The 13,593-nt window shown below is 41.5% G+C and overlaps 1 protein-coding gene across 12 annotated transcripts in view; it reads left to right on the top strand.

The window, feature by feature from the left end:
- The window catches only part of LOC143018215 (guanine nucleotide exchange factor C9orf72 homolog), a 32,277-nt gene extending 18,893 nt beyond the window's left edge, over window positions 1–13,384 (top strand). For all 12 annotated transcript variants that reach the window (XM_076173433.1, XM_076173430.1, XM_076173432.1 and 9 more), the window contains 4 exons: window positions 2,211–2,315; window positions 4,386–4,594; window positions 6,149–6,319; window positions 11,283–13,384. In XM_076173433.1, coding sequence (XP_076029548.1) covers window positions 2,211–2,315; window positions 4,386–4,594; window positions 6,149–6,319; window positions 11,283–11,427 — 630 coding nt within the window. In that variant the 3' untranslated portion in view covers window positions 11,428–13,384. The remainder of the gene's footprint in view (window positions 1–2,210; window positions 2,316–4,385; window positions 4,595–6,148; window positions 6,320–11,282) is intronic.
- The last annotated feature ends 209 nt before the right edge of the window (window positions 13,385–13,593 follow it).

The following is a 13,593-nucleotide window of genomic DNA, read 5'->3' as shown; positions in this document are numbered from 1 at the left end:
GGTGTCTGGAGTGCAGTCATGCTAGTGTAATTCTTGTTTGGTGTTGGGGGGATTTCTTGGATCACATGAAGAATTGTCACCCCAGACTTTGACAGGGTGACAGTTCCTCATGTGGGCCATCTTACGGTGACAATTCTTCATGTGGGCCATCCTGGGTTGAATTCAACCTAACCTAACCAAATGTGACGTAACCTAACATAACCTAACCTAATCTAACGTATTCTAATCATTATTCCACTGTTGATATCTGGCGTGTGGGGTGACAGTTCTTCAGGTGGGATCTCATGGGGTGACGATTCTTCATGTGGGCGCTCTGGGGTGACAATTCTTCATGTGACCCATTTTCTCTGTGGAACTTGTTATCTAAAGGCTGTTGTAGTATTGAGTTTGGTGGCCTTTTAGTTCTAATATTATATTGCTTAATACAAATTCTCATGTTATTTCTCATCATTGAATTTCAGGTCACTTTTTTCTTCTTGTACTATCCCATCTACATTTCGCTTGGAGATGTCCTGTACGTGTTTATGATCAATGGTATTCCTAACAATGGTGTACTGTAAGATGTAAGGTGCAGAGAATCACCTCCCTGCTGCCCATTTTCAAAACTGGGGCAGTTTGGGGGTGGGGGTGGGGCAAAAGTCCTGGGGGCAAATGTCTGGGACCCCTGGACGTTTACCCAAGAGGGACCTAAAGCTCGTATGCCCAGGGACAAATGTTTTGAAGTCCCATCCTGGGCCCCCTATGAATTCAAGGAGATTTTAAGAAATTTGAAGACATTTGAGCCCTAAATGGTTACAGTTCTATGACAGTTCAAAAGTTGGAACACACTGTAGTGGATGGACATCACAGTAACAGTGCAAGTTGTGGTTAAAGTACCTGGGAACAAGGTCTATTTATCTATATATCAAGGGTTTTTTCCCCCTTACAAGGGAGGTAGCAAAGTCAAAGACATGTACCCACTACCACCCATTCCACTCCCATCCACCACCCTTTCCCCCTCTCTCACCTTAGCTCCTCATGGATGACAGTTATCAATGTTTCCCACCCACTGCCCAGGGTCAGAAGCAATGTAGCAAGACACAGTACATCCATCTTAAGGCTACTTCTTAATGTAGAACATTGTTAACATTGATGAATTGCATTGTGGAAATGTTCAGAAAGCAATGCACATGGAATCCTACTGAGGATGTTTTTGTGTACCTGAGGATGTTCTTGACCAAAGACATTCTCTCTGGTAACCATAGGTAGATACAGATAGGTTAGTGGGGAATGCTCACTTTTAGGAATGGGATGTTAAGAGGAGATTGTGTGAAGAGGTGATTGTGCCGACATCACTGTATGGTGCAGAAACATGGCACATAAAGGAGGAAGAATTTAAATGTGTTTTAGATGAAATGTTTGAAGTATGATAGGGGTTACTAGGCTGGATATAGTGAGAATCGAGGTGAGGAGGAGAGCGGGGGTGGAAAAGGATTTGGGAGATAGGGTTGATGAAAGAGTATTGGGATGGTTTGGACATATGGAAAGAATGAGTGAAGAAAGATTAGTAAAAGAAGTGTGGAAGGCAGAGGTGGATGGAGTGAACATGAAGGGGTGACCAAGGATGAGATGGATGGATGGGTGAAGGGGGTGTTGGGAAAGAGGGGATGTCTGTTTAGGAAGGAAGGGAGAAGACAAGATAGGGGTGAGTGGAGAATGGTTGTGTATGGATAATGGATATGGTGATGTATGGAATGAAATGGGTGGGGGTCGATAATGCTGTGATGCATGGAAGGAAGTGGGTGGGGGATGGGGGGGACTAGGGAATATGAGTGAATGATATTTTGACATAGCCCAAAGGGATTTCTCCCTGTCCTGTCTTCTCTCTCTGTTTGAGGGGACGGAGAGGGAGGGTCACCAATTAAATGAAGCAGCCTTACTGTGGATGTGCTTTGTTTTGCTACATTGCTTCTGACCCACAGCAATGAGAGAGATGCAGGGATGGTCCTTCATCCAGGAGTAGCCAAGAAAAGAGGCAGGGAGGGGTGGTGAATGGGAGTGGAGTATGTGGGGATGAAATGGGTGGGTAGCCTTTGACTTTGGCTACCTCTCTTGTAAGGGGGAAAAAGCCCTTGGTATGTATGTAAAATATGGTATAGAATTGCTGGAACTAAAATTTTTTAAGTTAAAAAAAATCAGCAAATAGAACTTATGTGTAACACTTGTTTCAGGTGATTATGTGGGTTGCCCAGTTTTCTCCAGAGGCAGACCAACACTTATCGCGTCTCTCCCTGTCATATGCACAATGGCCCTTCCAGCCAGGCCTTGCTGTTCAGGTATATACTGTTTAGTCTTTTTTTAGAGCACTGAGTTTACTTCTGTTTTACATGATAGAACTGGTTTCCCATCTCTCTCTTTTTTTCTGATGTTTTCAGTGCATATCACCTCTGCTGGAAGTTTATAATCATGATCTTCATCATTTTGTGTGAATCTTGATTTTTTTTGTAATTCCTTACAACTGTATTCATTTTGAGGGACCATAAAAGGTTTTTATGATAAAAAATTACTATTGTTTACAGAATTGAATATTTTGGATTCCTCATACCCATTTTTCAGTTTACGTCAGTATCAAAGAAGATGTAATCAAATGATCCCATTGTGCTCAGAACAAGCATTGTTGCTTGCAGTAATGCAGCAAGACACAAGATTTAAATATAATTCTAAGATAATCTTAGATTGTCTATATGTATGTATGTATATATATGTATATGTGTATATATGTGTGTGTGTGTGTGGGTGCGTGCGTGCGTGTGTGTGTGTGTGTGTGTGTGTGTGGGTGCGTGCGTGCGTGTGTGGGTGTGTGTGTGTGTGTGTGCGCGCGCGTGCTGTATATACCAAAAGGTAGTCCCACCACCTGATTTACATGGTTACACTACCTCTTTGTCCTTCCCTGGTAAAATAGAGAAGATAAGGAGAAATCCATTCAGGCCACACGAGTTCTTAGTCCATTCACAACCCTTCTCCTCTCACACCTATCCTTTGCTCTCTCCCTTCCTTGCTCAACAGACATTCCTCTTGTACTCCAGGCCCCTTTCACCCCATCCATCCATCTCATTCATGGTCTTCCCCTTAAGTTCACTCCATCCACCCCTGCCTTCCACTCTCTTTTTGCCAGTGTTTCCTTGCTCATTCTTTCCATGTGTCCAAACCATCCCAATAATCTTTCATCAGCCCTATATGTCAGCTCTCTGTCCATCCCCACCCTCCTCACTTCTAAATTACCAGAGGCAGATGGATGAAAATATCACAGATAATTGCCCAGGATGTAATACTTCACCCCACACTATTCCACACGTTAAGAAAACTGCATTATATAAAGTTATGCACACCAACAACACATCATAAACTCTATGATTGATTTATGGAAAAACCACGTTCCACCCATGGGGTTTCTCAGGGAGACCGGGGTTCTCAACTCTCTTTGCCATATACACAATACTTATGTAGTGCTGTTCATTAGCCTTCTGGCATTCATTAAATACATACATACATATACCAAGGGCTTTTTTCCCCCTTATAAGGGAGGTAGCCAAAAAAAACAAAGGCATAAATACCACTAGTTTTTAGCGTGTGACTCCGATTATGAAACTATGTGGGTCCACAGCACTGGTCTAGGGAATGTCATCATCATCATCATCATCCTCACCTTGTTTCTCACTGTATCCAACTTTGTAACCTTTACCATACTTATCATACACTTCATCTCAAACATGTTTAAATTTCTCCTTTCTGCATCTCTTAAATTTCAAGTCTCTGCCCCACACAGTGTTTTAGGCACAATCACCCATTTGTATAATCTTCTCTTTGCATCCATTCCCAGATGCCCATTTCTTATGACACTTGTGAATCCACCAAGACATTTACTTGCCTCTCAATCTACAGTTTGCCATCACCTCACTCAGTTTCCTGCCTTGTGGGACCCCAAATACTTAAAACTATCCACTTCCTCCAGCTTCTCTCCTTTAAGACTTTCCAACTTGCAGCCACCCTCTCCCCTTGTACATCTCTTGCCCTTGCCTTCAACTTTCTCCTATTGCATGCCATGCAAGTCAAGCACCCCTGCTATGGATGTACTGTCTTACTGCATTGCTTCTGAACTGGGGAGTGGGCAGGAGACAAGGATGACCCTTTTTTTGACGAGGAGCTAAGATGAGAGGGGAACAAGGGTGGTGGATTGGAGTGGAATGGGTGGGAGTGGGTAAGTGTCTTGACTGGCTACCTCTCTTATAAAAGGGAAGAATACCTTTGTGTGTATGTGTCAGATTTTAATTAATATGTTATTGTGCATTAAAATATATCTTTGTACATCACACCCTTGTCATCAAGAATATTTTATATTCGTACAGGGTGTTGTGAGAAATCCAAGTGGAGAAGTGAATCTCTCGGCCAATGAGTTGGTATTAAGTCCCCGTCCACTAACGCTGGTGGACGTAACGAGAGGGACAGTTCGCCAGATGGCACCTTTCGACGTACATGCACGACGGCGGGTGAAGGCCTTACAGCTAGAGCTGTGCAGCTTGTGGGAGTCTTCACCAGACATTGCAGCTCCAACTGAGTAAGTTGAACCCACCACAACCCACTTCTATCTCTATCTTATCTATTAATCTCTCCCTCACCCAGTTCTCCATCTGTCTATCTATTTTTCCCTCTCCCTTCTCTCCCTCTCTCTACCCCCTGTTCTTCTGTCTCTCTCTCTCTCTCTCTCTCTCTCTCTCTCTCTCTCTCTCTCTCTCTCTCTCTCCCTCACGCCCCCACTCTCTCTCTCCCTCCCCCCCTCTCTCTCCCCCTCCCTCCCCTCTCTCTCTACCTCCCCTCTCTCTCAACCCCCCCTCTCTCTCTCTCTCTCCCTCTCTTCCCCCTTTCCCTCTTTTCCTCCTTCACTTCCCCCTCTCCCTCCCTCTCTTCCCCCTTTCCCTCCATTTCTTTCCCTTTCCCTCCCCACTTCCCCCTCTATCCCTCTCTTCCCCCTCTCTTTCCCCTCTCTCTCCCTTTCTTCTCCCTCTCTCCTCCCTCTTCCCCCTCTCTCCTCCCTCTTCCCCCTCTCTCCTCCCTCTTCCCCCTCTCTCCTCCCTCTTCCCTCCCTCTTCCCTCTCTCTCTCTCTCAAAGGATTACAAAGGTGGAGCATGCCGACAGAAGACCTTTTGATCCTTATCTAGGTCGGATGCAAAAAAAAAAAGAAAAAAAATCATATTAATAATAAGATAATAGATAAAAACTATAATAATGTAAATAACAAATAAAATACATAAATAAATGCATAGGTATAGTTAAAATGATAAACAAACAGGTAAATAGTAAATAATAAATTAACATATAACTAATAATAAATGAAAATCAGACAGATAAATGATAACAAAACAAAAACAAATAATATAAGATAAATTATAATCATTACAGCATCTTACTTAAGTATTTATCTAAATGATTCTTAAAGCTTCGAACTGAACTACATTGCACTACCTGTGCAGGAAGTTTATTCCATTCATTAACTACACGGTTGGCAAAGTTGTTTCTACCTACTTCCAAATTGAATCTATTTCCGGACAGTTTGAGACCATTGTTTCTTGTCTGATTCTCATTCAATGTGAAAATTTGGTCACTTTTGATGTTGTCAATTCCCTTTAAAATTTTAAAGACATGTATCAAGTCACCCCTGAGTCTATGCTTTTTTAGGGAAAACAGATTCATGTGTTTTAGTCCATTTTCGTATGATTTATTTTTGATATTTGGAATCAGTTTTGTGGCTCGCCGTTGTACTTTTTCCAGTCTGTCTCTCTCTCTCTCTCTCTCTCTCTCTCTCTCTCTCTCTCTCTCTCTCTCTCTCTCTCTCTCTCTCTCTCTCTCTCTCTCTCTCTCACTCTTACTCTCTCTCTCTCTCTCTCTCTCTCTCTCTCTCTCTCTCTCTCTCTCTCTCTCTCTCTCTCCTCACTCTTACTCACTCAGACCCTCTCTCTCCAACTATCTCTTTCCCACTCACTCCCTGTATTTATTTGGTGTGTGCTTCGACTTGGCCAACCCACATTTAAGGGGAAAAGGTTCTTTGGAGTTTGTGTACAAATACAGTTTAGCCCTTTTTATGATGATCTAATATTCTCGTATTTGGTGCAGGAGTTTGTTTGAAGCTGTCACTGAAGCTTCACCTCTCGTGAAGCGTTTTCTTCAAGATTCAGACAGACTAGTTTCATGTGTGGAGGAAGTAAGAGCACAGTTTACTCAAGCTTTTCTTCGGTCACTAAAATATACAGCATTGGCATTTATAACCTGGACTCAAAATGAGTGGTGAGTACCTTGGATATTTTGGACAAGTACTGTCAAGATAAGAGGGAGGGAGGAGGGTGGAGGGGAGTGGAATATATAGGAAATGGAATGGGTGGGAGTGGTTTCTATGCCTTTTTCTTTTTGGCTACCCCCTATGTAGGGGGAAAAAGCCTTTGGTATATGTATGTATATGTATATACTGTAAAGGCTTGATAACCAGATGCAAAGGAAGAACATTGATATATGTTTTAACTGCTATACAAAGGAAAAAGTGACAAATGCAGAGTGTTGTGTCAGCATTGGAGAGGGGCCCTAGAAATCTGTTGACTTCAAATAAGTAATATCTTTAGAGAGAGCTTGTGAAGTGTAGTTTGAAAAGCATATTGTTGGGGGTTAGTTGAGAGGATTAGGATAGGAACAGAAGGAGTACAGTAATTGGAGAAGAACTGTATGGGGTTAGGGAAGGAAGATAGTGCATGGATTAAATTTTTGTAATGGTTGCAGTGGTAGGCACTGAGAAAATGATGGTGATGGATAAGGAAAATGGAGGAGAAATAAGAAAAGATTAGGTGCAAGCAAATATTAAAATTAGGAGATCAGGTAAGGCACCTGAGTTAGATGGGTGTCATGCAGAGTGTCTGAAGAAGGGAGGTATAATGATGGTGGACTGGCTGGTGAGGTTGTTTAATATGCTTCTAAGGGAGGTTAGAGTGCTGGAGGACTGGAGGAGTGCCTTCATAGTTCTGCTTTACTAGAGAAAAGGGGACAAATGTGAGTGTAGTAGTTTCAGAGGGATCAGTTTGTTGAATTTAGTTGGGAAGGCTTATGGGAGGGTTTTGATTGAGAGGATTAGGAGAGGAACAGAGGGAGTAATTGGTGAGGAACAGTGTGGGTGGATCAGCTTTTGTGGTAAGACAGATATGTTAAAATGCTTTAGCAAAGGGTAAGGATTTTTTGGGCATTTATGGACTTGGAAAATGCTTATAACAGGATGGGCAGGAAGGCAGTATGTGAGGTTTTGCAGGTATATGGGATTGGAGAAAAGCTGTTATGGGCAGTCAAAAGTTTTTATGAGAGTAGTAGAGCCTTTGTTAGAATTAGAAATGGAGAGAGCAAGTGGTTTGAGGTAAAGGTGAAACCACCAGGGATGTGTCATGTTGCTGTGGCTGTTCAATATATATACATGGATGGGGTGGTGCTGGAAGTAAATGCAAGGGCAATGGGCAGGGGATTGGAGCTGGTTTAAGAAAATGAAGAAAACTGGGAGGTAAGCCAGTTGTTGTTTGGTGACAACACTGTGCTTGTGAGAAAATCAGACTGGGAATTGAGGGAGTTAGTGATGGAGTTTAGAAAGGTATGTAAGAGGAGAAAGTTGAAGGTAAATGTGGGTAAAAATAAGGTGATAAAGTGTACAAGGGGAGAGGATGGCAGCAATTTGAAAGTGAATCTTAAAGGAGAGAGGCTGGAGGAAGTGGATAGCTTTAGATACTTAGGGTTGCATGTGACAGGAAAGGGAGAAGTGGAGGTAGAGGTAGATTGTAGATTGAGAGAATCAAGTAAGTGCCTAGGGGGATTAAAAAGTGTAATGGGAAATAGACATTTGGGAATGGATGCTAAGAGGAGATTGTATGAAGGGGTGATTGTGCAGACAGCACTGTATGGGGCAGAGACATGGAACATAAGAGAGGAAGAATTTAAATGTGTTTGAGAGGAAATATCTGAGAAGTATGGTACTGGTTACAAGGGTGGATAGAGTGAAAAATGAGGAGGTGAGGAGGAGAACAGGGGGTAGAAAAGGAGTTGGGAGATAAGGTTGATGAAAGAGTATTGGTATGGTTTGGACACATGGAAAGAGTGAAGAAAGATAAGGAAAAGAAGTGTGGAAGGCAGAGGTGGGTGGAGTGAACATGAGGGGGGTGACTGAGGATGAGATGGATGGATGGGGTAAAAGGGGCATTGAGCAAGAGGGGAATGTCTGTTGAGGAAGGAAGGGAGAAGACAGAAGATAGGGGTGAGTGGAGAATGGCTGTGTGTGGATGATACTGTGATGCATGGAAGGGAATGGTTGGGGGATGGTGGGGTTTAGGGAATAGTTATGTGTGAATGAAATTTTGATGCAGCCAGAAGGGATTTCTCCTTCTCTCCTCTTTTATGGCATGAGGCGACAGAGAGGGGGGTTGCTGATTGAATGAAGTGGCCTTGCTGTGAATGTGCTGTGTTTTCCTGCATTGCTTCTGGCCCAGTGCAATGGATGAGATGCAAGGATGACCCGTCATACAGGAGGAGCCAAGAAAAGAGGGAGGGAGGGAGGGGTGGAGTATGTGGGGATGAAAGATGAGGGAGTGGATTTATGCCTTTTGACTTTGGCTATCTTCCTTGTAAGGGGGAAAAAGCCCTTGGTATATGTATATATGGATTTGGAGAAGGAGTATGAATATGTTGACAGGAAAGTAGTATGGGATGTTTAGTGTCACCATGGTTGTTTACTATATACATGAATGGGTTAGTATGGGAAGTAAACATAGAAGTGATGGACAGCCTCTTCTCCTGACTTAATATGGCTTCCTATTTTTATGCCATCTGCAAACTTACTGGCATCACTATTAATCCCCTTGTCCAAGTTATTTATATTCATAATGTACAATGATTATATTGTTTGATACCTCCCTTGTAAGGGGGTAAAGGCCTTTGGTATATGTATGTACAGTACTACATCTCATAAATGGACTAAAAGGGGGGTAACAGTGTCCGTTGATGTGAATAATCCGTTGATTTGGAGTGGTTTTTGGGTGACATAGTCATTGCACAGCACTAAACAACAGCACCAAAAACACCGAAAACACCGCAAACACAGCTAATTAACGTCTGTTAATGAGAGGTAGTACTGTATGTATCATCACCACCACCAGAACCACAAGTAGATATTCAATTTTGGTCCTTGTTGAAGCACAAGCACAAGTTGGCGCGGTTGGTAGAGTCCCCGACTGTTGCTACGGTGGTCCGGGTTTGAATCCTGCCCAGGGCTGAAATGATTTCAGTATGGCTGCGCTGCAAAAGTAGCTTTGAATTTCATTTATCTTCATTGAAGGAATTGGTAGAAATACTCATAACCAAGAACCTTACACCAAGCTGGGAATATACTGCCTTAATGTGGAAGCCCACACATAAAGAGAAGATGGTAATACTTAGAGGAGACAGAGTGAAGGGTGAAGGGGGCTTTGGGGAAGAGGGGAATGTCTGTTGAGGAAGGACGGGAGAGGACAGAAGACAGGGGTGAATGGAGAATGGTTGTATATGGATGATGAGGTGGAATGGGCGGGGGGATGGGGGATGAGGTAGTATGTGAGAGTAAAATTTGATGCAGCCCAAAGGGATTTCTCCCCGTCCTCTCCTTTTATGCAATGGGGGGACGGAGAGGGGGGGGTCGCCGATTTAATGAAGCGGCCTTGCTGTGGATGTGCTTGTCTTGCAACACTGCTTCTGACCCAGGGCAGTGGACAAGGTGCAAGGATGACCCGTCATCCAGGAGGTGCTCAGATAAGAGGGAGGGTGGAGGGATGTGGAGTGTATTCAGGGATGGAGTGGGTGGAAATGATTTTATGCCTTTCCCTTTTTGGCTACCTCCCTTGTAAGGGGGAAAAAGCCTTGGTATATGTATGTATGTATCGCTGCGCTTTGAGTCGTTACCCCAACTCTCGTGGGCAGGGAGTTGGGGATGTGTGTGCGTGTAAGGTCACAGCATTACCCATAGATCGGTCATATGAGCTCTGAGCTCTTTCCGGGAGCGAAATAGCTGTCATTTACAAGTCCAGCACGTGATCCAAAAGACCAAAATACCAATGTGAGTACACATGGGTGAAGGTGGTGGATAGAAAGGTGGTCAAGAAGGCATTAACCTCTTCAGTACGAGTCAAGTTCTTGTGTACAGCATCAGTGGCCTGAGGTATGATGATTGATGCATCACAATACTCAAGTTATGAAATATAAAGTCACCGCTGTATTACTCATTCTCTTTCACTGAGTAGTAATAAACACAGAAAATGGGATCAATCCAGTTCACGGAATTCGGGAGTCACTCAGTTACAATTACAAAATAGATATAATCAAGACCACCAACTCCTCATGACACCTATGTAGGCATCATGGTATGATAGGGGATGATGGACTATGTTGTAGTAATCAATAAGAGAATTTAAAGAGTTCTAGATGTAGAATTTTCAAAGGGGACATCAGAGGAATGTCAGATCATTATCTAGTAGAAGAGAAAGTAAGAGTGGAGGTAAAGTGGAGGGGAGTAAAAAGGAATGAGACAGAGAACTGCTGAAGTTGAGCAGAATGAAAATGAAAAAAAGGAGAAATAATACCATTAAAAATGAATGACATGGGAAGCAGTGAAGGAAGAATGGGTATATTCCAAGAATTGCTAAAATGCACAAAGACAGTATGTGGGAGAAGATGGATGGGAGGCAGTTAAAGGAAAGGCAGCAGATGATGGGTTGAAGATATGAAGATGGTGGAAGGAAAGAAGTAAGGATATGAAGATTGGAGTGTGTGAGTATGGAGTGGTTGTGAATGTAATCTTGTATGGTCTGTAGATTCCTGAATGGATGAGAGAGGTGGTGGGATGGTTGTCATGTAATGAAGCTGTGGGGGTAAACCAGCTTTGTCTGCTAAGCCATACTGTGGAGGTGCTATATCTTACTGCATTGCCTTTGATCAGAGTTATGGGCTGGTGACAGGGATGACCCTTCATCCCCAAGGAGCTAAGACGGAAGGGATGACAAACATGCTTTATGATGGGTGTGTGGGTGAAGGGTAGATATATGCTTGGACTTCACCACCTTCCTCATAAGAAGGAAAAGTCTTTTTGGTAGAATGATGGGATGGTGAAATAATGGAATATAGCTATTATTATAAAAGTTGCTATATTTTGAATACAGTTTTATGTTATGTATTGACTATTTCTGCTTGAAAATCTTCACAGGGCAGTCCAGAGACGCCGACCAGGATACTCGTCACTCAAGAAAGCCCTTTGCTCTGTTTTTGAGATGGAGGAGGCAGATTTTCGCATTATTTTATCTCAGGCTGAGATTCTTCAGCCTGGCTTCTACTCGTATGTTATGTCATAATCAATTAGGATTCTAGTAGCTCAACATAAACACATCACAGATGTAAATACCATTTGTTAAAAGTAGATGTATATTAAGTCATCTCATCATCATGTCTCATTTGTCGTTGGAAGGTGTCTCCCTATATGCCAGTATATATTAATTTTGACAGGTTTATCATGAAGAGTAAGCACATAGTAACATGAAGTTTCCAAAATACATATAGATGTTGGGCTTGCAGACCTCTTAGTGGGTGAATTTTAGCTTAAACTTGTATCACTGAAACGTTTGTGTGTATACATGAAACAGCAGCACTGTACATTGAAGTAGGTGAGCAGAATATTAATGGGGCTTGTACATGCAGATGATTATTGTCAAAGTGATAAATATTACCCAGAGAATCAATATGAAACTTTAGTTCTGGTCCTCCAGATAATCCAGTTTGTGTAGTCCGTTTCATAGCTTTGCTTCTAGGTAATCTAGTTTTATCGCCATCATTTGAAGCTTGTGCAAAAATATTCCTCTGCCTTTGGTTTAAAGAGATTGGTTCAGATAGTATATTAATATGTAGATACATACTTTTTTTCAATGCATTTTTTTCTGGAAAAATTGGAAATGTTACTTACCACCCTCATTGCACATAATACTTAAAGTTTGCACTAAAAAGTGATCAGAGCAACAGTTTTGAGAAAAGTGAAGATTTTATATATTCTTCCTTCATTTATTTGTTTGTCTATGAACTTGTTTATTTTTTCTTACTTTCTTAATTCATCCTGCAACTGTAAGATCCAAAATCCCAAACATGTGCAAGCCTTGTCCCAAGAGAAGAATTAAAGTCGGATTAAGTCACAAGTAGCTGTAAGACCTTTGTGGGTTTTCTATGTAAATGTCTCTGTTTCCACCATCCAGAGTTTATGATATATTTAAGAAATGTTGAGATTTGAGACTTTATAAGACAATGTCATTGATATCTCAGGAATGTATAGGAAAAAAAAGAACAGTTTTTAGGATAACTAGTTTAAGACTTCATTATATTAATGAGTTTGGAAGAGATTTTATTGTAGTTTGTTGTACAGTTTATATCAAAGTATTATGTGGTGTTTATATATAACCCATAACTGACTCAACATAAGAGCTAGAGTTAAGATATAGTTAATGAAAAATCAGGTTATAGACCCACCTCTCATTCATCTTTACAAAAAGAAAAAAGAAAAAGGTAAGAAGTACAGGCCAGTCATTTAATGGCCATGAATCAGGTACCCTTAATTTTATATTGTTACTTATGTGAAAGTATTGTTAATTCATTATGAGCAAGACAAATCTGAAGACCTTGCTGTAGTATACTTGTGGGAGCCTCATAATAAGATCAACAAAGTTAATGATAATATCTTGTTAAAATGGTTAAAGGAGAAGGAAGTTAATGTTATCTAAAATTGTTCTTATGACTGCGTTAGGCAATTATTTTATCAGTATAACCTGTTTTGGCACTACAAAAGTAATACCCATCAAGAAAGCATGAATGCAACTCAACATTTACTCAAAACGTAACCAATGCTGGGGCTTGGTAGGACATTAATGGCACAGAAAAATTTCTCTTAGTGTGGATACATTTCTTTCACCTGCTGGAAGGAGGAGGAGGAGGAGGAAGGAAGGGGAGAGGTTATTGGACTGATTTAAAGACAAATAGTGGGGACATAATTCCAATAAATGTCTAGCAGAACAACCATAAGCAGGTATCTGTTACTGGTCCTAATAATATTGTTGATGTGGTTAGAGAAGGAGGGTGGTTCGAGGGAGGAGGGTGGAGGGGAGTGGAATATATCGGAAATGGAATGGGTGGGAGTGGATTCTATGCCTTTTTCTTTTTGGCTACCCCTGGTGTAAGGGGAAAAAGCCTTTGGTATATGTATGTATGGTTAGAGAAACTTGAGAGGAATGAAAAGGTGTGTTGGTAACTAGAAATATATTCAAAACTAAATAGTTTGTTTTTAACTTTTCTAATCAAAATGTGTACAAAGAATGATAGGGCTTTCCATTTCTCATGATAATACATAATAATGAAAAGGCTTTGAGATGGTCATGAAATGTCATATTCATCAGGATGCTTCAAAGAAAGCTGGGTGATGGTGCATTTGACTTGAATAATTTTATTATGTCTTGTTTATGGTATAGATTTGACTACCAAAA

This window comes from Oratosquilla oratoria, chromosome 34 (genome assembly GCF_046742065.1).
Source record: "Oratosquilla oratoria isolate Oo_2021 chromosome 34, ASM4674206v1, whole genome shotgun sequence".
In the NCBI taxonomy this organism is placed as follows: Eukaryota; Metazoa; Arthropoda; class Malacostraca; order Stomatopoda; family Squillidae; genus Oratosquilla; species Oratosquilla oratoria.
The sequence above is the reverse complement of the archived record's forward strand: the minus strand, read 5'-3'. Positions and strand labels throughout refer to the sequence as shown.